Source organism: Vicugna pacos, chromosome 34 (assembly GCF_048564905.1).
Source record: "Vicugna pacos chromosome 34, VicPac4, whole genome shotgun sequence".
NCBI classification, from domain to species: domain Eukaryota; kingdom Metazoa; phylum Chordata; class Mammalia; order Artiodactyla; family Camelidae; genus Vicugna; species Vicugna pacos.
In genome coordinates this window covers 15,390,261-15,410,360 of record NC_133020.1, presented here as the reverse complement: position 1 = coordinate 15,410,360, position 20,100 = coordinate 15,390,261, and the positions used below count along the sequence as shown (strand labels likewise).

Sequence of the window (20,100 nt, the reverse complement as noted above, 5' to 3'; positions counted from 1 at the left end):
TCTGGAGCCCCGGTGGAACGTCCTTCCGCGTGTCTTCCGCGAGCCGCGCGAGGGCCCGGCCGGGGGGCTGCGCCGCCCGCCTCGTCAGCAGCCGCGGCCTCGCGCGGCCCCGCGCCCCCGCCCCTCCCCCCGCGCGGCTTTTATTTCCCCGATGCCGGGCTGTAACCCGAGCTTTTATTTCCTGGTGGCTCCTTTAAGAGGCAGAGCTCAGTGCTGGGAATTCACGTCAGTTTCTGCACTGAAACTCTCAAGATCAATGAGCAGAGAGCTTTCTCAGTTCTGCCTTTCAGTTTCTCTCTTCCAGGAAGGAAAACATTCGAGAGAGCGAGCGAGGGAGAGCGGCGGGAGGGCGGGGGGCGGGGGCGCCGGCCGCGGGTGGGAGGAGAGAGCGGGAGGCCGGCCGGGCTGCGCGCCGGGTCGCCGCGCCGCGCCGCGACCTGCAGACCCCGCCGCCGCGCCGCCCGGCTCCCACGCCCCCGCCGCCCCGCGCAGCGCCTCCGCCGGCGCCCCGCCCCGCCCCGCGCGCTCGCGGCCCCCCGGGGCGGCCGCCGCGAGAGATGCTGCAAGAAACTTCTTAAATGACCGCGTCCGGCTGGCCGTGGAGCGTTTCTGGGTTGGGGAGAGGAAAGGAAAGTGGAAAAAAACTGAGAACTTCCTGATCTCTCTCGCTGTGAGACATGTCTGAGACTCCTGCTCAGTGTAGCATTAAGGTAAAGATCTTCCCCCCCTCCCTCTCCCGGGTCGAAAACCTTGAGCTGCACCGGCCCGGCCAGTCGTGCTGGGCTTCTTCAGTTCCGAGGGGGCTGTTGCAGCCGCTCCGTTCGCTGGAAATGGTTTGGGGCGCCGGGGAAGGAGATGCAGCCCGCGGCGGCTGCCGTACCCTTTAGTGTAACCTTGCTACTCCCCCCTCCACCCTCCCGCCGAGCCCTCTGTCGGCTCCCGCGCCCCCAGCCCACCCCCTTTCTTTTTGACAATGAAATGCCCGTCACAGTCGGTCGGGAGGAACCCGAGTGGTCTCCAGGACTGTAAAACACCCCCGTAATTAGTGCGCTTTTTAAAATACCTGCTCCCTACTCCCACTCCCAACATGTGACTGAAATGTAACTTTTGTTCCCGAGGGGTGGTCTCCTTAAAAAAAAAAAAAGTTCTCCAGCCCCTTTGGGGTTGGAATCGTTTCTTCTTTTTTTAAGGGCTCCCGGAGTCTGACCAGACAGATTCCCCCACCCCCCCCACCCCCCTCCCATTGTAATTGCAAGCGCTTGTCGGAGAGACAGTCGTGGTGTTGGTGTCAGCTTTTCCTGGGCATTGCACAATGAATTTCTTTCTTTTCTTTTCTTTTTTTTTTAAACCAAGGTGAATAAAGTTGCTGAATGGTTATTTTACTCTGATGCATATGAAAGTTGAGCATTCCCAAAGTAGAAAACTCCTGTGATACAGGGAGAAAGAGAATTATCTAAGTGACCAGGCAAAATGACCTTCCCAGTTTGACAGTGCAGAGAGGACATAGAAGAGTAGAAATCTCCAGGCTTTCTGGCCGTGTTTTGCAGGATTGTCAATGCAGGGTGGTGGAGGATGTTTGCAAACACAGTACTTAGCTTCCAAGTAGTTGTGTGTGTGCATTTATATTATATATGTGTGTCTATAAAGGCTAGTGGTGCTGCCGTTTGTTGCTTCTGAAAAGTTGTCGTAAAGTTTGTCACCGTGAGGAGGCAGAATGATTTGTCCATCTCCCCCTGTTATTTGTTGTACACTTTGCTTTTACTGTTCCATCAGTACCCAGATGGAAAAAAGCCTGCTGCTTCTGTGAGAGGCTGAAGCTTGTTTGTTTGTGGCTTGGCCCATTAATACGCATTCATGGAGTGGACACTGCAGGAAAGAAATGAACAAATAACCGGTTTTCTTCATCTGTGGGAAGTTCGAGAAACCTTTTCTGCTTTAACACTGCTTTTCCATAGGATCTGTTTAGGGGAGACACAGTGTTTTATCATTTGCTTATTAGGTTTTCACAATTATACTCAGGTTTTACCGTTTCTCATCAGGGAAGATTCTGCTGGGTTGGAAATAGGGCTAACGTGAACTGAAAAGGTGGGTTGGGTTTGTTTATAACCTCCCAAAAATGCCCAGTGGAACTTTCGGGTTTCTGTGTTTGTACCTATCCGGGGGTGGCAGGACATCCGTCGTGGAGGGGGTGTCGGAGTAAAGAACTTCGGTAGTTTGATACTCCAAAACCAGTTTCTTTTGCTGTATGCATTTGATTCTATGAGCTCAGAAAAATCCTACAGTGTGGCTAATATAATTCATCTGACACTTCATAACACAGAGGTAACTAAATAATAGGGAACTAAATCAGTCGTATTTAGCTTGATGGCAAGAAATCTGACCTCAGGAGAACCTGGACCAACTAGGAGACAGAAATTTTAGGGCAAAAACAACAAAAAGCAAACCTTCCTATGACTTTCTTGATACCTTTTCTAAAGAGACCGCATATGCTATTCTGGGGGGCTTGTGTCTGTGTGTGGCAGGCAGAAGTGCTATGGGCCAGCTTGTCTCATTGTGCCCTGTGGGGAGAAGAGGACAGCAACCCTTTCCTTACACACACATACACACACACACACACACACACACACACACACACACACACACACACACACACACACACACACACACACACAGATACACACAGATGGAAACAGTCCCAAACCCAGATAGCACACTTTCTTAAATGTGATATAAAAATTGCATCATAGTTGGCGTACCATTTTTTTCTGTCGTTTACCCTCTTCAGTTCTTTTCAGGAGCCGCTTTTCCTGACTGTATTTTTCTGTAATTAGAATAGATTTAATGCTCTTCACTAGTAATGAAAGTATCACTTTTATTTTGGATTTTTTTTTTTTATGGAACCAGCCTATGACTGCATGAACCATGTGTATGTTTGAATGCATGTATGTGAAGGGCATTTTCCCACAGTTTCTTTTTCAATTGGCAGTTTTCCAATAAGAAGCACTGGAAATCAAGGACCAGGGATTATTGCAGGTCGTCTGAAAATGTTCTGGTGATGTGTGCAGGGTTTCCCTTCTTCCTTGGGATGTAGGTCCGGTGACTGCATAATAAAAAATGTTTGCTGGGAGTCCACGAGCAAGTACTGGGATTGCCAGTAAACAATAAACTTTTCTGTGGAGCAGAGAATGAGTGTCAGGAGCTTGCAAGGATGAGCTGATGGATCTGATGTCCAGAGGACGTGGGACACTGGAGGCTCTCAGTGTGGGGAGATTTCCCTCACTCCTGTCCTCGCCCGAAACCTTCCTCCCTTGCGCTCTTTCCTTACAAGCAGCTGGTCAGCAGGCAGTAAATTCCTCAGCAGCTGGTGTGATGGAGCACCGAGGAACCTGACCAGAGGCAGCCCCAGAGGGAAGTACTTTGTTTACTTCTGAGCAGCGTCAGTCCTGCTAGAAAAGTAGTGTGCGATTTAGGTGGAATTTCCAGGGTGAAAATTTCTGAATCAGTCAGGCAGTGACACCTTTGTATGTGTTGCTTGCGTGGTGGTGGTGATGATGAATGCCTGATACGGGCTTTTATCTCTCTTTTGCATGTTATAAGCATGTTCCTGTCACCATAGGGAAGTTAATTACAGCAGAAGACAGGTTGACTATCCCAGAGTGACCCAAACTGTGACTGAGCCCCACTGCTTGGCTGCACCGGGCTGCACCGGGCACTCTCGTCATGAGAGATTAAACACTTCCATTCCTGACTATTTGGGGTTGTTTAAATGCAAGGACAGGGGCACCGAACTATGTAGAAAGTCAAATTACTTTTTTTTTTTTTTCCGGCGGATTGCGTGGCTGACTGTGCTGGTTATGGGAGGAAGGAAGAGGCTGTCTTTTCCATCATCAGCCTTCACCTTCAAGTCACCTGTTGAGGTTTAAGTTCAGTCAAGTCACAGCTGCAAGTAGTTACTGCCCAGCAGACACGGTCCTTTGTAAGGCTTGGGCGGCAAGGGCTATCCAGACTACTCCAGAAACTAGTCCAATCACTTCCCTGGTCCCCCTTTCTCTGCTCTGCGCACTGGTTGGTTTTCTTAGAGAATGAAATCTCTTTATTTTGCTGCCAACTGGAAGGCTCTGGGTTTCCCCTCCTGCACTCTGAGCTCCTTGGGTTTAGCGGTGATTCTCTCTGTCTCCTAGTACCCACCTTGGCACCTGGCTCATAAATGAGTCTCAGTCATGTTCGTTGGTTTGCAGCGAGGCATTGAGGAGGTCAGTGGCCTTCCCTCTCCATCCTGTGTACTCAGAGTGACTTAACACCTTCATTCACGGGCTTGCGTGAAGTAGTTAACAGGGCCACTCAACTGTCTTCAGGGAGGCCTAGAGCACTCCTTGGTGTCCAGAAATTATCATCAGTAGAGTTTGCCCTATAATGTTTTATTATTAGTGGGGAGGGTATAGCTCAGTGGTAGAGTGCATACCTAGCATGCACGTGGTCCTGGGTTCAATCTCTGGTACCTCCATTAAATAAGTAAACCTAATTAACTCTCCCACCAAAAGATAATAGTAGTAATAAAGTAAAGTGATGTTAAAAACAAAAAAGTTTTATTATTTTGATAAAAATTTTTAGAAACTGCTTTTTGTACCTAACCAAGAAAAAAAAAAGAACTGAATATAGTATAAGAAAGGGGCTTGAGGAGTCACTGGAGAAGATTCAGAATAGCATGCTTCTAAGTCCTCCCCCCTTTTCTTTAGCAATTGAGTCAGGGAACTTTGAGATTTTCGGAGCCGAGGGACCTGAGAGATCACTTGGGCCCACATCTGATTTTTACAGAGAGGAGGTCCAGAGCACTGAAGAGTTCGCTCCAGCTGATCAGTGACCGAGCCGGGTTTAGGGCAACACAGGCTCCTGGTTCCCAGGCCACTGCCCCACACTTGGTGGGTTCCCGGTGCATCCCTATAAAAGGCTGAGGTAATTCGATACAATAGGCTGTGCTCTCTCTGGCACTTCCTAGCGTGGTCCATTTTAATCTCGAGCCAGCTGGTATGAGGGCACGGGGCATGTGCCCGGGGAGAGGGTGTGTGTGGGGAGCCCTGGGTGGAGACGGTATATTGTTAGATGTGAGAAGAGGAAGTAGTAGGAGTCAGGAGATGAGGGAAGACGGGCTTGATGGGCTTGCATTTGCACCACTATCTACAGCAGTCTTTTTTATTATTATTATTATGGCCAAAAGCAGGTAACATTAAATTCACCAGCTTAACCATTTTTGAGTGTGCAGTTCAGTAAGTGTATCCACACTGTTGTGCAACTGAGCTCTAGAACTTTTTCATCTCGCAACACAGAAACTCTGTACCTATTAAACACTGATTTCCCCTCTGTCCTCCACCCAGCCCTCGGGAACCACCTTTCTATTTTCTGTTTCTATGATTTTGACTACTTTAAATAGTTCATATGAGTGGAATCATTATCTTTTTTTGTCATTATTGAAGTATAGTTGATTTACAACGTTGTGTTGGTTTCTGGTGTATAGCATACCGATTTGGTCATACATTTATATGTTCTTTTTCACTATACGTTATTACAAGCTATTGAATATAGTTCCCTGTGCTATACAGTGGGACTTTGTTGTTACAGTCATATTATCTTTATTTCACTTAGCATAATGGCCTGGTTCATGTTGTAGCATGTGACAGAATTTCCTTCCTTTTTTAAGACTGCGTAATATTCCATTTCCTGAATATGCCACATTTTCTTTATCCATTCCTCTGTTGAGGGATGTCTGGGCATGCTTCCATCTCACAGCTTTTGTGAATAATACTGAGGTGAACATGGGTGTGCAGATGTCTCTTTGAGATCCTGCTTTGAGTTCTTTGGACATGTACCCAAAGATGGAATGATGGGATTTGACTGTCCTTTATGATTGGATTACTGCATTCTGTTGGTTCTTATTTTGCAGTTGGCTTTATTCCTTTGATTACTATGTAAGTTTAAAAAGCTAAAGCTCTAAACTGTTCTTAGAAACAGTGAACAGTACATATATGTTAATTTTAAAATGGCTTTTGCTCTCAATGAGTTGCTTTTCCTAGAATAAACTTCACCTCCCCCCAAAATAAATACATTAAAAACAAGATGGGGTGGCAGGATACAGCAATACTTTAAAAAGTTTTTTTAAGTTGAAGTATAGTCAGCTACAGTGTGTCTATCTTTGGTGTATGGCATTAATGTCTCAGTCATACATATACGTACATATATTCATTTTCATAGTCTTTCATTATAGGTTATTACATGATACTGAACATAGTTCCCTGTACTATACAGAAGAAATTTGGTTTTTTAAAATTATTTTTATATATATGGTAGTTAATATAATGGTACTTTTTTATAGCATGTGAAGCACTGGATACTTCTGCTTGGGGCTGAGGGCACTGGACCTGTTATTAGCGCCTTTCTGAGGAATCCTTGGGTGGGGATGCTGGCTAGGCTCAGACATACATCTTAAATTACATGTAGTCGGCTTCCTGAGCTGAATACATGGCAGCTGGTCCTGGAGAGGTAGCTCACCTCTTTAGCACAGGTAAATTGAAGGAAAATACACTCCCACGGTAGGTACCAGATGAAGGGAGAGCTGAAACAGATCCTGTGCACCTAAACTGAGCTGCATTTACTCACACTGAGGATGGTCGGGGGCAGGGTGGGTGGAGTGGGAAGGGGATGCTGGGATGAAACTGAAGAGCGGCTGCATCCTGGTATGGATTTGGGAAAGTTTGCCCTGTGGTCAGTGTGGCTCCCCCAGCCAAGTGGATCCGTGTCAGATGAAGCCCCCTAGGGCGTGGGGTGTGCACATGATGTGTTTGTCTCTGAAGGCTCCTTGAGAGGCACTGGTGTTTGTGTTCTGGCAGAGTCGTCGTGGCTGTGTTTGTTGTTGGACGTGTATAAGAAACCAATCTCTGTGTGTATTTGTTGAACAGAGTGAGTGCGAGTCAGTCAACACAGGGTTCCCACGGCAAGTGGAGCCCAGCTTAAAGAGCGTTGGCTGCCAGACCTGGTATTTGGGGGAAGAAAGACTAGACCAGATGCGTGAGACGTTAGAATGAGAGCCTGTTAAAAAGCAAACCCATTTTCATTGATTCCTGAACAGACAGGAACCAGACTAATAATAAAGGGTGGCGTCCCAGGCTGAGCCCCAGCGCGTGGGCAGAAGTGGCCTGTGTCGGCGTCAGCTGTTGGTTAGAAATGACGGCTCCTTTGGGTTGGGAACTGTTCCTTCCGCGTCGAAATAGTACCGCAAATATACTGTTTTGCACTGTTGATTTGTTCCACAACCGTCTCTTCTTAGATGGTGAAAGTATACAGTTCAGCCTGGCTTTTGTCTAAATGACCTGGAATTTGGGAGTATGGGGGGTGACTAAGGAAGGCGTTAGCCTGTGTTTGTTAAGTGTGGACCCCCCATGAGCCAACTGCTCACTCCGTCCTACGGACTAAGCTTAGGGAAACACCTGCGTTTTGGGAGCTTTTTAAAGTCTATGTAATGAAAGGGGTTTGTGTGCTGTTTTGGTGGTCGTTGCTCCACGTTCCTTCCTCTTCCTCCTCCTCTGCCATCACCACTGCCGTCATTTATTCACTGCTCTGTGTGTGCTGGTCCTTGGGCTACACGTTGTATCTGCTTGATCTCATTTGCTCTTCTCACCTCCGGCAGGGATTCAGGTTCTCTCCCCAGGCTTTTGTTTTGTTTTGTTTTTGTTTTTACCAGCGAGGAGCCTGAAGCCCAGGGTAGTTAAGTGGTGTCCTGGCCCAAGATCTCACAGGCTGTCCTCAGCCAAGCTTGGACCAAAGTCTACATCTCGGGATTATGGGACTTTCCCTGACCCTCGTCTCAAGTCCCGCCACCTTAATGAAGAAAGTTAGGAAACCAAGAGCCACAGGGCAATGAGGAGAGGCCAGAAGAGAGCTGGCAGAGATATTCACCAAGGTCCTTCGCTCCTTCCCTCTCTGGCCTGCCCCGCAGCCGGGTTGTTCCCAACCATCTCTTTGGTGATGGGGAGAGAGCCAGATGGTCACACTGCACCCCTCCCCCAACCCTGAATGGCTGTCCAGATCTTCCACCTTCACACCAATCCCTGATGCTGTCTAGTGATACTTTGTCTTTCCGTGGGTTTCGTTTGAGCCCTATTCATGCTTTTCTTAGATCCCTCCTTTTCCATCTCTGCCTCTCCCTTCTTTCCCCCTGTGCCTGCTTGCCTGCTTACGACGTCACCAGGTGGGTGACAGGCCTGATGGTGTCCTCTCATCCTGCCCACCCTCAGAGTGAGACACCTTCGTCACACCTGGGTCAGGCTCTTGGCCTTCCTTCCACAGCTTTTTTGTTTCTTTTCCCTTTAAAACTTTTTACACAGTCCACAAATGTGATGCTTTAAAAAAACCATCCCTCATGCACATCTTTAACACCGTGTGATTTCTAGGAATCTATTTGAAGTCTTTTCAGGTATTCCCTGATTGTCCCCCACCACCAAAAGAATAATCTTTTTTCTTTCCTGTGTCCTGATAGCCTGATCCTACTGGCCTTGTTCTAATTTCTTTGAATGAAGAGAGAATTGGGCGCTCTGACGTCACGCATTTCTGGATTTGAACGGCATTAATGAAGCACACCTTCAGAGCAGGTGCAGGGAAGGGAGCAGAGATGTGGTGAGGACGTAGCAAAAGAGGACTCAGAGCATCGCCCCAGATTCTCATGAAACAGATAAGGAAACTGAGTCCCGAGGCATTTAATAGCGAGTCTGAGAGCACAGTGCTCTGTGTAGCTGAGCCAGCATCACAGTCAGGTGTTCTGTCCCAGGGCCGAGTCCCACTAACGCTGCGGCCCAGGGCAACTGACAAAAAGCAGACAAGTTCTCAAAGCATTGGCTGGTTGCGAGGACTCGTATACAAACAGTGAAACCCCCTTTTCCGGCACCACACAATAACTGACGATATTAATGATCGTAGTTATGATCTCTAAGGGAAAGCCCAACTTTAAATGATGGGATTTAGGAAGTGAGGAAATAATGTAATGCATTTTGGAAAGCTATCCAACAAAAATGGCTGGCACAGAAATAACAATAAATTTTTAAAAGGTCATGCTTCAGTTATCCCGTGAAGGACCTATGAAAGTAATCCTTTACTCCCTAGTGAAGACAGGGAAGAGCTGCCCAGTTAGTCCGCATGCTCACCAGCCCTCGTGGGTTCCTCGAGCCTATTTTCCCTTTGTACGTGGGAGTCAGACACATGGAAAACGATCTCATTTCCTCAATGGCCTGAAAAGGTCGGGCAGCCCTGCTGGTGGGAGCGCCGTGGGTTCATGTGCTCCGTGATGTGAGTGTTGCCACCACGGAGTTCCAATCACGCAGCTTCAGCTTTTGATTTGCATTTTAATCTGCCTGATGCCATTCTTTGGTTCTTATCTGTCAAGCTGATTTCTCTTCAGGGGATGGTAAGTTCCTGAGAAGAGGGGACCAGTCATTGTCAGACTGCGTGGAGTGCTTCTGGGGGAGGGATGGATCCCAGAGTAGACAGACCTGAGTGTGAACCCTGCTTGAACTTGAACGTGTTCACTTTAAGCTTGAACCTGTTAACTCATCTGAACTGGTAATAAAAATACCTATCTCTTGAGACTGTTGGGATATGTTAATTGCCTCGTGCAATACCTTACGTTGTACAAAAAAAAAAAACTTGGTTCTCTCTCTATATCCTCCCATCATAGAAATCTAGAAGGGGCTAGAGATTTTCCAGTCCTATGCCTACACTATCCAGTTGAGAAGTTGGAGACCAGAGGTGTTACGGTCTTGCTGGAGCTCCTGTGGCTGGATCGTGGCACCGCCTGAACCAAACTCTAGGTCTCCTGAGCTGGCAGACCCCCAGCCAGCACTGTCACCGTCCCCTTGAGTTTCTCCCAGGGCGAGGGTCACTCAGTCAGCGCTCTGCAAAGCCCTGATTTTGACTTTGATTGAATACAAGCCTCAACAAAAGAGCTGAGCCAACTGCAATTACATGGTAGAAACAGATGCTGTTTGCATCTTAAAGTTGGGAGGGAACAGCTAGTGGGGTTCTGAATAAGTTTTCAGAGATGAAAGAACAGTGAGAAGAAAAAAAAAGAAAGAAAGAAAGAACCCTTAAGCCCGGCAGGGCTGTGCAGTGACTCTGATGAGCATTATTACTCAGCCCTCAAGTATTTGAACCTATTCAGGGATCTGCTTGTTCATACAGTTGCTGATTATTGGCGACCCCGGCGAGACTTCAGAGGAAGACATCCATTCTTGAGTCTGCTTTTGTGTGACCGGCAGCTCCATGTCTGACCACAGGGCAGATGCTGTTGGCTGCGGGCTGGTGAATTTCCAGTTGCAGGAGTGGCGAGTAGGTGGCTCTTCGTGGGATTTTATATGCAAGAGTTTAAAAAAGCCAAATTTGCTACTTCAGGGCATGAGGGAACTTTGGTTTTTTAGCAGATTTGTTAAGGGACTCAAGTGTCTGTTTTCAGCAGCTAGCCTTCACTTCACTGCGGACTTAAAGCACGTTCCTGAGTTTTCTTTTGTATACACGTGTTAAATGAGAAGATGGAGCCTGGAAAATGTCCCCCTCTCCTTTTTCTTAGTGGAGGTACTGGGGATTGAACCCAGGACCTCATGTATGCTAAGCATGCGTCTCTCCCTGAGGTGTACCCCTCCAAATCTCCGAAAATGGCCTTTCTTGAGGAATAGTGGACAGGAGTGGTTGCTGCCTCCTCCGCCGACCCCAGGAAGCAGGTGTGGGCACTTCCGGGCCATTGAGGAAAGAGCTTAGGCTTGGAGAGAAACCTTCCCTCTGCCCTTGCCCTGGAAAACACAAGCGAAAATCGGTGATTTTCTTCTCAGCTGTCTTGTGGGTTATGATGGGGTCGTGTCACTTTATCTTTCTGAAGCCATATCTGTATTATGAGGTCAATCAACCCTGCTTCCGTCACACCCCCTGTACGTGAAGAAGCAGTAACCAAAGATGAGATGCTGACTCTCACGTATTTCCCAGAAGAGATGAGCTACAGGTAGAAATCAGCGTTGTCATTTAAAAAAAAAAACAAAAAACAAACCCCAGAGAACAGCCTGTTTGTCTCTGAAGTCACCCATTTCCCTAACACTTCCCCTGAGTCCCTGGGGAAGGTGTGGGTCTGGATGTGCCGTGGTGTCTGCCTGGCTGTGATGTGGCCGGAACAGCACTGGGGTCCCTGACAACATGGAATCAGTATTGTCTGAAGCCTAATAATTAGTACTTGGGTAAATGGATCTGCACTGGTGCGGGCAAGGGGAACAGTCACACTTCCTAATAAGGAGCGGGAGTTTCCTGAGCTCTTTTCTGGGCTGCTTTCGGGGGCTCAGACAAGGGAAGGAGAGTTTTCTCCCTGCTACGTCCTTTACTCGTGGTTGCTTTTAGACCATGTATCTTTCCCAGACACTATCCTTGACCATCTCATCAGCCTCCTGCCAGAGCAAACCACATGGTAGCGTCTCCTGACACCGCCATCTGGTCCAGCGATGACTTTTCATGTACAGACTTGCAGTCACTGGCGGGGCACCCAGAGGGGTGGAAGTGAGTTCTTTTCCATTCCGGCCTCTGTGTGTGCTCTTGTGTCTAAGTTCCGGCCCCACAGTTGGCACACTTGGTTTTGGGAGACAGGCAGTCTGAAGGATGGACCCCGGGTGCACTTTGTAGCTGCCATGTCCTCCTTGTGACCTGAGACCTGGGAGATTTAAACAGTCTGTGTCATGAGTTCACGTGATTGGTGCTTTGGATTGTGGAGACCGAGGCTCTCCTAATGGTCATGACAGTCGTGGCTGTGGGGCGAGGGGTGGGGACATCAGGTCACTTCGCACCTTTTGATCTGCTCTGTCTTCGAAGTGAGGTGAACTGGGTGGGAGAGTTGTCACTTGGGGATGAAATCTGACTCACCAGTCTGGGTGAGTCTCCTCTTCTGGACGTGGAGACTTGAATGTCCCAATTTGGCTGCCTGCATCTCTGATCCTCTGGAAAGCTGCCAGCTTCTGATTTGACCCCTTGTCCCCAAGTCCTTCCTTTTGTCTACCCGCTCAAATACCTGAGGGTGAGGTGGAAGGAGAGACCGTCCCTGCTGGAAAGGTAAGAGTCTTTGCCTTCAGAGAAGCAGAGGAAGAAAGGCTCGCTTCCTGAAGTTGGCATTCTGCTTTTTTGCGTCTCTGAGTCTCTGTGCTCTTGGCGGGGCCGTAAGTGAGTGGCGCGGGGGCACTTCTCGGCGGCAGAAGTCAGCTGCGGGTCAGATGCAGTTTTTGAACACGGTGGGATTCCAGGGGAATGCTGGCAAGCACAGGGAGGCTGGAGTGATGATCCCCGCATCGTTTTCAGCACGCTGTAAGGGGATCTTTAACGTTCACCAGGCAGGAGGGAGATGGGCACAGGGACCTAGGGTTTTGGTTACATCTCAAGTAGGGCACCTATTAGAATACCCGTCTCAAAAGCTTCCACCCTCCCTAGCACCTTGCTTTTTTCTAAGCTGCCCACCCTAGAAAATGAAGGAAGAATGACCCGCTGACAGCAACAGCAGGAGATTGATTTCTCATTTCCTGGGTGCACGGCAGTGGCTCTGCTTGGAGATACGTGGGACAAGGCCTCAGAGGGAGGAGAACCTTAAAAATGCAAGAAGGAAAAAAGGCAGAAAGCTTCGCAGACCCTGCCAAAAGGAGGAGATGGGCCCCGGGGCACAAGTCACTGTTAACCTTAGCTGGCTCTCCTGAGAACTTGTCTGTCTTGAAAGATTCGGTAAAGTGGCCAGACGGAGCTTCCGCAAGGTAGGGGGAACGCCTGCTCGTGCTGTCGTGGTCAGCCCTGGTGCTGAACAGCCGGATCGAAGGGAAAGATGGTTCTGCGCAGCTTCCGTTTTAGCTGTGGTGGTTAAAGGTCTACCGTGGAGGAGGTGTGGGAGGATGAGCGCCTAGTCCTCTCCCCTCTCGGTTCATTTTCTCTAGGTTATGGTGAAGGGGACTTCACAACACCTCCTGTTTTTTTTTTTTATTCTTTTTTTTATTGAAGTTTAGTTAATTTACAGTGTTAGTTTCAGGTGTACAGCAAAGCAGTCCAGTTATACATACACATACGTATATATTTTTTTCAGATTTTTTTCCATTACAGCTCATTACAAGAAATTGAATCTAGCTCCCTGTGCTATAACAGGTCCTTGTTGTTTATCTATTTTATATACGGTCATGTGTGTCTGTTAATCCCAGACTCCTGATCTCTCCCTCCCCGCCCCCCACGATACCTCGTGTTTCTTAATCGGGTGCGTTTTAGGACGACCTGCCGGGCCTGGTTTGGGCCGATCTCATTACCCTGACTTGTTGCACATGTCTGGGCTGTCAGGCTGAGTGCCAGAGGGGCTACTGGACAGAACTGACTTTACTGCTCCTGCCCCTGAACCGGTGTCTGTGATTCTTCCTGGGGCCTTGTCTTCTTGGGGCGCTCTTCTTTTAATCCTCTGGGACTCCGTGTGGGGCTGTGGTGACAGGATTGTGCTGCTGTGGGGATGTCCTGGGTGCATACGCAGTCCGGGCTGAGGCAAGAGTCAGTCGGGCTGGGAAGTTGACAGTACTTAGCACTGGAGGGGTTTCTGTTACCCCGTTTTCCAGACAGGCCATCTCTCAGCTGGTCCTTGTGTCCCCAGGGCACAAGTGTTTTAGACTTTGGGGGAAAATTCACAGTTTGAGTCACTCTTTGCTTGCATCTGTGTGCATTCATGGCCTCAGAATTGAAGTGCGTTGAAATATTGCTGCATAGCCCACCGCCTAGAAAGTAGCTTCTTTGGTTCAGAGAAAGGTTCCTAGGTAAAGTTACTCAAGGCTCAAGCCTCAGAACCAACACTGGGGGTTAGAATCCGCTTGTGCTGGAGGGCACAGGGTGAGGGTAGCTGATACCAGGCCTCTCTGTGCTAGTGTTAGTTCTGATCGGGACTGTGTGGTGTGATTGTGCTTTCCTGGGCCTCATTCTGCTTCTGTTCCAGGAGTTTGTTCTTGTGACTCTGTATGTGGGCACCTGTATTGCATGCTCAGAGGGTCATGTGTGACAGAAATCACGGTATAATCAGCTTTCCAGCTTGTAGAGTGAAAGACTGCACGAAACCCAGCCTGGTGGCAAAGAAACGTTGCATGTAGACGTGAAATGTGTCTCCTTGGAGAGCTGGCTTTCTGATGGGCTTTAAACAGCGGTGTGAGGGCCTGTTGACAAGCTGTTTCTAAGAGCATCTCCCTGGTCTGGTCCTAGAAGGTAATGCGTACGTACTGCAGCTACGAAACAGTCTGCCCGTGGTGTGTATATGTTGGTAGATTGTGTGTTTATGTTTGTGTGTTTATTTTCAACGGCGAATGAACTGAGAAGATAATTGTTTTTTAAATTGAAGTATAGTTGATTTACACAATTGAAGTATTGTGTTGGTTTCAGGTGTACAGCAAAGTGATTTGGTTATACACACATATATGTGTATACATATCTATATTCTTTTTTTCAATTCTTTTCCATTATAGTTTCTTACAAGATATTGAATACAATTCCCTGTGCTGTATATACAGTAAATCCTTGTTATTTATCTACTTTATATACAGTTGTGTTTATTTGTTAATCCCATACTCCCAATTTATCCCTCCTCCCTCCCCGCTTCCCCTTCGGTAACCGTAATTTTGTTTTCTATGTCTGTGAGCCTGTTTCTGTTTTGTAAATGAGTTCATTTGTGTCATTTTTTAGATTCCACATATAAATGATACCATATAATTGTCTTTCTCTGTCTGCCTTCATTTAGTATGATCATCCCTAGGTCCATCCATGTTGCTGAAAATGGCATTTTATTTTTTATGGCTGAGTAGTATTCCATTGTGTGTGTATGTATGTATGTATGTATGTGTATATATGTGACATGTCCTTTAGTCACTCATCAGTCAGCAGATACTTGGATTGCTTCCATGTCTTGTCTATTATAAAAACTGCCACTGTGAACATTGGGGTGCACATGTTTTGAAAAGAATTTTAAATGTTTATTCGCTCCTTTATCAGTGTCCACATTCTCCACTGGGCTATGTTCTGGTGTTTTTTTTAAAGCTGGCTTAAATGAAGAGGCATTCAGTCAGCCACATGGTATGAGTCAACCAAACTTCAAAAAGCTTCAGCATGTTTGTGATCATAACCTCAGTCTGTAAGAGCTGCTTGAAGGATTTAAAATACTTGGATGAATAGGTAAATTATCTCCCCATCAGCAAACTAGCATTCAGGTTCCCAGGTTCAGCAAAGCAGTGTTCCTCTTATGTGTCTAATTGTATTTGAACTTTTCACATTCAAGTGACACAGCTGAAAATGGGTCCAGGCCAGCTTCTGCTCTTGCTGGAGTTTAATGAGCACTCTTTCCTGTGACTAGGATGCCACACTTCTCCTGGGTTTGCAGCTGCTGCGCTGAAAAACAGGTGTCTCTTATAATCCCCGACTGGATCGGTTTGCTAGCCTGGCAAGGCCTTATACTTACTGTTCTTTATTTATTTATTTTTGCCCCACGCAGGTCAGTTAACTGCACGAGGTGTTGGTGGGCAGGACTAATGGGGAAGAAGATGGTAGCTTTTCTTGGTGGAGGTTTCTGTTAAAAGATTCCAGCTAAGAGTCTGAGAGCATAAAGAGAGAGCTAAATAAAACTGTTCAGGCTACGACTCACGGGGGAGAACAGCCAAAGGAGGGTAGTCATGCATAGTTCTGCTAAATCACCTCTGTCTCATTCTGCAAAGGCCACGGTGGCCGTCCAAGACTAGGGGAGTGAGTGATGACCTTTCTCTGGTCCACAGCACACTACTGGACTCACCCACTGTTGCTTCTTCAGGCTTCTGGATCCAGTGCAGAGTCCACACCCCATGTCTCTCCCACTGTCTGTCCTTCTCCATCCTGTCCAGCACTGTCCCTCCTCTGGCCTCTGACTCTTCCGTTGCCCCCTGTCTGGTCTTCCACCACTCCCGTCTCCTTCCAGTGCAGCCCAGAGTGATTCTTTGCAGACAGGAAGTTGATCACCCCAGGCCCTTTCTGACGCTTTGGTTCAGGGGGAAACCCAGCTCTTGATCATGGCATCAGGGCCTTTTTAGAATCATCTCCACCCTCCCGCTCCAAATTGTATTCCAACCAAGGCCTGCTCTTCTCCCAGATCTTGTAATGAACTTTTATGCCTGAAATCCTGCCCCAGTCCTTTTTCTGCTTGGTCGCCAACTTGTATCTGAGGCCTGTTTCTTAAGCTGACCCTGGTGCTGTCGGGCACAGCGTCCTACAGACTCATCGAACACGCCTCTGTTGCTGGCAGTGATCCTGCCACAGTTAGGGTATCATCCTCCAGCTAGAGTGATCACGCACTGAGAGCGGGAGATGGACAGGTGGATTCGTTTTCTGTTTCCAGGGTCCGGCAGCACAGTGCTTGGCGTGGGGAAGCTCTATGTGTGATAGCTGAATAGAATTTTTTAAGTCAGCAACTGTTGATTCAGCTTGTGTTCTGGGCTGGGTGGTTTCTGTGCTGCATAAGAGAAGGGGAAGATGGAAACCTCGCATGGCTGAAATTCTGAGCAAACACCCCCGAAAGGTGGAGGGAGGAAGTAAGGCAGAGGCCTTATTTCGATTTCAGTGTCAGGATCGCGTGGCAGATCCCTCCATGAGGCCGGAGCCCTGAGGGGACACCTGCACACACAGCACACACTCTTTCCCTCTTGACTGCCCATCTTCCAGAGGGGAGCGCGGGCAGCTGGAGACCAGGCTTGAGAACATATAGGCTGAACGTGCGGGAAGAAGTGCGACAGCCCCAGATGAGAGCACGTCCACAGATCCAGCCTCTTCTCTTGGCTCACAAAGCCTCCGGGGTCAGGGAGGGAGAGCTGGCGGCTGTCTGTCGTAGCCGCGTGCTGACATCGCTGGCTGGTCCTCAGGGATCGACAGGTCTGTCACCACGGGGTGGGGCTGCCAGTTGTCCCCCTCCTCACTTGCGTCCTCGCTGGCTGGTGGGGATGACCTGAGAGCCCGGCAGCTCTCTGAACATTCTTCGAGGACCGGGATTGCCTTTCCAGGAAAGGGGAGGGCTTTGACCTTCCCTTGGTCAGCTCCTCACCCTCCTCCTCCTCCAGATCCCACGTTCTTTTCCACACTGATCTGAATGGATCCTCTCTCTGGAGCTGTTTGACCTGCTGTGCGTTGCCCTGGGACTCGACCAGTGAGAAAACTGAGTGCACCGCAGGCCTCGGAAACAGCCGCTGGTCCTGTCTCGGGGTGTCAGGGGAGCCTCCACGTTTCTGTCTACAGTGGACAACTCGATGCTCTCTGCTGAAAGGGGAGACAGTGTTTTAGAGTTAGGAACAATCTGACGAGTGTGAGTTGGGCCCGTCTGGGGAAGCCAGGTGTTTTCAGACACAAGCAGACACCCCTGGGCCCCACTCTGAGCCCAGCTGGCTCATTTCTCTCCACTCTTGTTGCCACTGACGTACAGCCGGGATTCAGGCACGAGGGTGGCTGAAAACTTTGCACTTTCTGAACCCAGCCAGACCCCAGCAAGGGTTCTTCTCCAGTTCTCCCGAGACTGTCACCTGCCAGCGGCTCTCCTTCCCAGACCCACCCTGCCGCTGCCTGCCAGCCCTACTCGCCTGGGTATCCTCTCGGCTGGGGACGGGGGCCATCTCCACGCTCTTTTACCCAAGGCTTTCTGTCCCCACGGGGCATCCAAGGTTCCCCTTGCCTCCCAGACAGTCTCCACAAGGGGCTGTGTGGCGAGTCGGGAGCTGTTACAGGAACGCTCACCTAAGCCGGGTCGGGGAGCAGCAAAGTGTAGGTGCGTGTGTGCCCAGTGAAAAGCCACATTTATGAAGCTGCTGAGCTGGGCGTGGCCATGAAGGGTGTGCCCTCTTCACAGCACTCAGCTCACACACCTCACACTGGGGCGACCTGATGCTGGCAAGTCTCCTCCCACCGTTCCGCCCCACGCCCGGCAGCTCCGCCGCCAAGGCTGTGGATGAAGAGGCCGTTTCCTTCTTGTCCACTTCCTCTCTCTCCCTTCCAGCCTCACCAGACCCAGCGGTAAGCTTATTCTTCAGGGAACATGGAACCTGTAAGGGGCTTAGCGCTAGTGGCATCTCAGGTTCCTGATAATTAGTGCGTTACAATCTAAACCCTCTTTTAGTTCTGCGAGAAAGTACGGTCCTGGTCCCAACAACCTGCTTAAGGACAAACTTTTGAACCTCCATGATTCTATTAGAACCGTCAGTCATTGTTTCCACTTGAAGTTGCTTAAAAATTGACAACGTCTAGGAGGAACATTTCAGGATGGACACGTCCCTGCATGAGCTGTGGAAATAGAAATAGGAATGAAATAACAAATGTCCACACAGTTGTGTGGGTGGGGGCACCGTCCTCCCCCACCAAGCTGGAGTTATATTTTACAAACCCCAAATTGTAATGTGTGAGCTGATAAAGGACTTCGCACTGGTTTTCCTTCATGTGGCAAGTCTTAGAAAAGGGTCCCTTGTTATCCTTTAACAAATTGGATTTGGTCAGAAATAAAATCGTGTGAGATCAGGCCCCTTTAGGAATAATAGCCTTACATCCAGCCATTCTTCCAGGATGGCCAAGGTGACACCCAGTGACCAAAAACACCACGCCTTGGGTCTCCTGTGCACTTCCTCCATGTTTGTGGCCCTTGGCTGGTGTTGAGTCTGTTTGTCTTCTGGATGAAAGTTGCAAGGACACTTAAGCCTTCTGCTCCAGGGCAGAATCCGATCAGACACCGAGATCAGGAAGAAATTTTCCCCCTATGGTGTCAGATTGCACAGTTACCAGGCCAGGTGTGCTGCCCCAGGTGCTTTTGCACTTGACTTTCCTCCAACTGTGCTGTACTGACCTCAGGGCCATGTCTTCCGACCCCTGCAACTCTCACTTTTCTGGAGATCTGAAATTGGGTCTAAGTATACACACACCCACCCACCCACACGTGCGTGCGCGTGCACGCGCGCACACGCATATTCATCTTTAAAGAGCTTTGCATAGATTCGCTTCCCCTTTCCCAGCATTACTTTGGCACTGACACCACTTCAAACCCGAAGGCATTCCCAGAGCATCAAAATGCTGTTCCCAAATAGCAGGTGCCCATCTCAAGCTTGTGTTGTAAGTGACTTCCAAGTCTGACCTAAAGAAGTTGGGGCGCGGGTGGAGAGATGGACTTTTTCTGTCTTTGGGTCTGGCCAGCGGTGCGGCCTCTCCGCAGCTGGATAATTACCAGCGATTCCGGCTCCTCCGCCTGCGTTTCTCTTCCAACGCGTCTATCTGCCGCGGCGCAGCGCTTCCTTCTGTCTCTATTATTAGCCGACTTCGCCTTCCCATTCAGTTCCCTTTCCCTCGTCGTCTTCCTCCAGTCCTTCTTTACCCTTCACCCCTGTAGAGCTATTTTGGGGTGCCTGGGTTCTATTCAGATGTGAACCCTTTTTCTATTAAAATACATTTATTTCTCAGTCATTTCGTCAGGCACTCGCTCATTTATATTCACCAAAGAGAAACCCTCCCACCTCCAGCACATTGTGTCTGGCTTGTGAACCTTTAAAACAGGATGTGCCGAGGTGAGTCCCCCCAAAACAGGTTTGCTCCAAACGAGGACTGTGGGCACAATACCCTGGTGCTCACTGGTTCGTTCTGACCCGTCTCTTGATTTTCTTGTTGCTCTTTGATCGTTCTGCCCTGATCATGCTCCTTACCCCAAGTACTGCTTTATTTATCTTATTATTTTTTTAAATTGAGGTATAGTGGCTGTACAGTATTATATGTTACAGGTGTACAGTATAGTGGTTCAGTTTTTAAAGGTTATATTCCATTTATAGTTATTATAAAATACTGGCTGTGTTTCCGGTGTTGTACAGTACATCCTTGTAGCTTACTTGGTACCTAATAGTTTTCACCTCTTATTTCCCCTCCCCTTTCTTCCCCCCCCATACCACTAGTTTGTTCCTGTATCTGTGAGTCTGCTTCTTTTATGTTATATTCAGTAGTTGTATTTTTAGGATTCCACGTGTAAGTGATATTATGCATTGTTTGTCTTCCTCTGACTTC

At 48.6% G+C, this 20,100-nt stretch overlaps 1 protein-coding gene across 3 annotated transcripts in view; it reads left to right on the top strand.

Annotated features, from left to right (window-relative positions):
• The first annotated feature begins 223 nt into the window (after positions 1-223).
• ETV6 (ETS variant transcription factor 6) overlaps positions 224-20,100 on the top strand; it is a 219,180-nt gene continuing 199,303 nt past the window's right edge. For 2 of the 3 annotated variants that reach the window (XM_031670662.2, XM_072954782.1), the window contains exon 1: positions 410-710. In XM_031670662.2, the coding sequence (XP_031526522.1) occupies positions 678-710 (33 nt within the window). In that variant the 5' untranslated portion in view covers positions 410-677. Of the gene's footprint in view, positions 711-20,100 lie in introns of all 3 variants that reach the window. The other variant, XM_015235648.3, reaches the window with a different exon arrangement.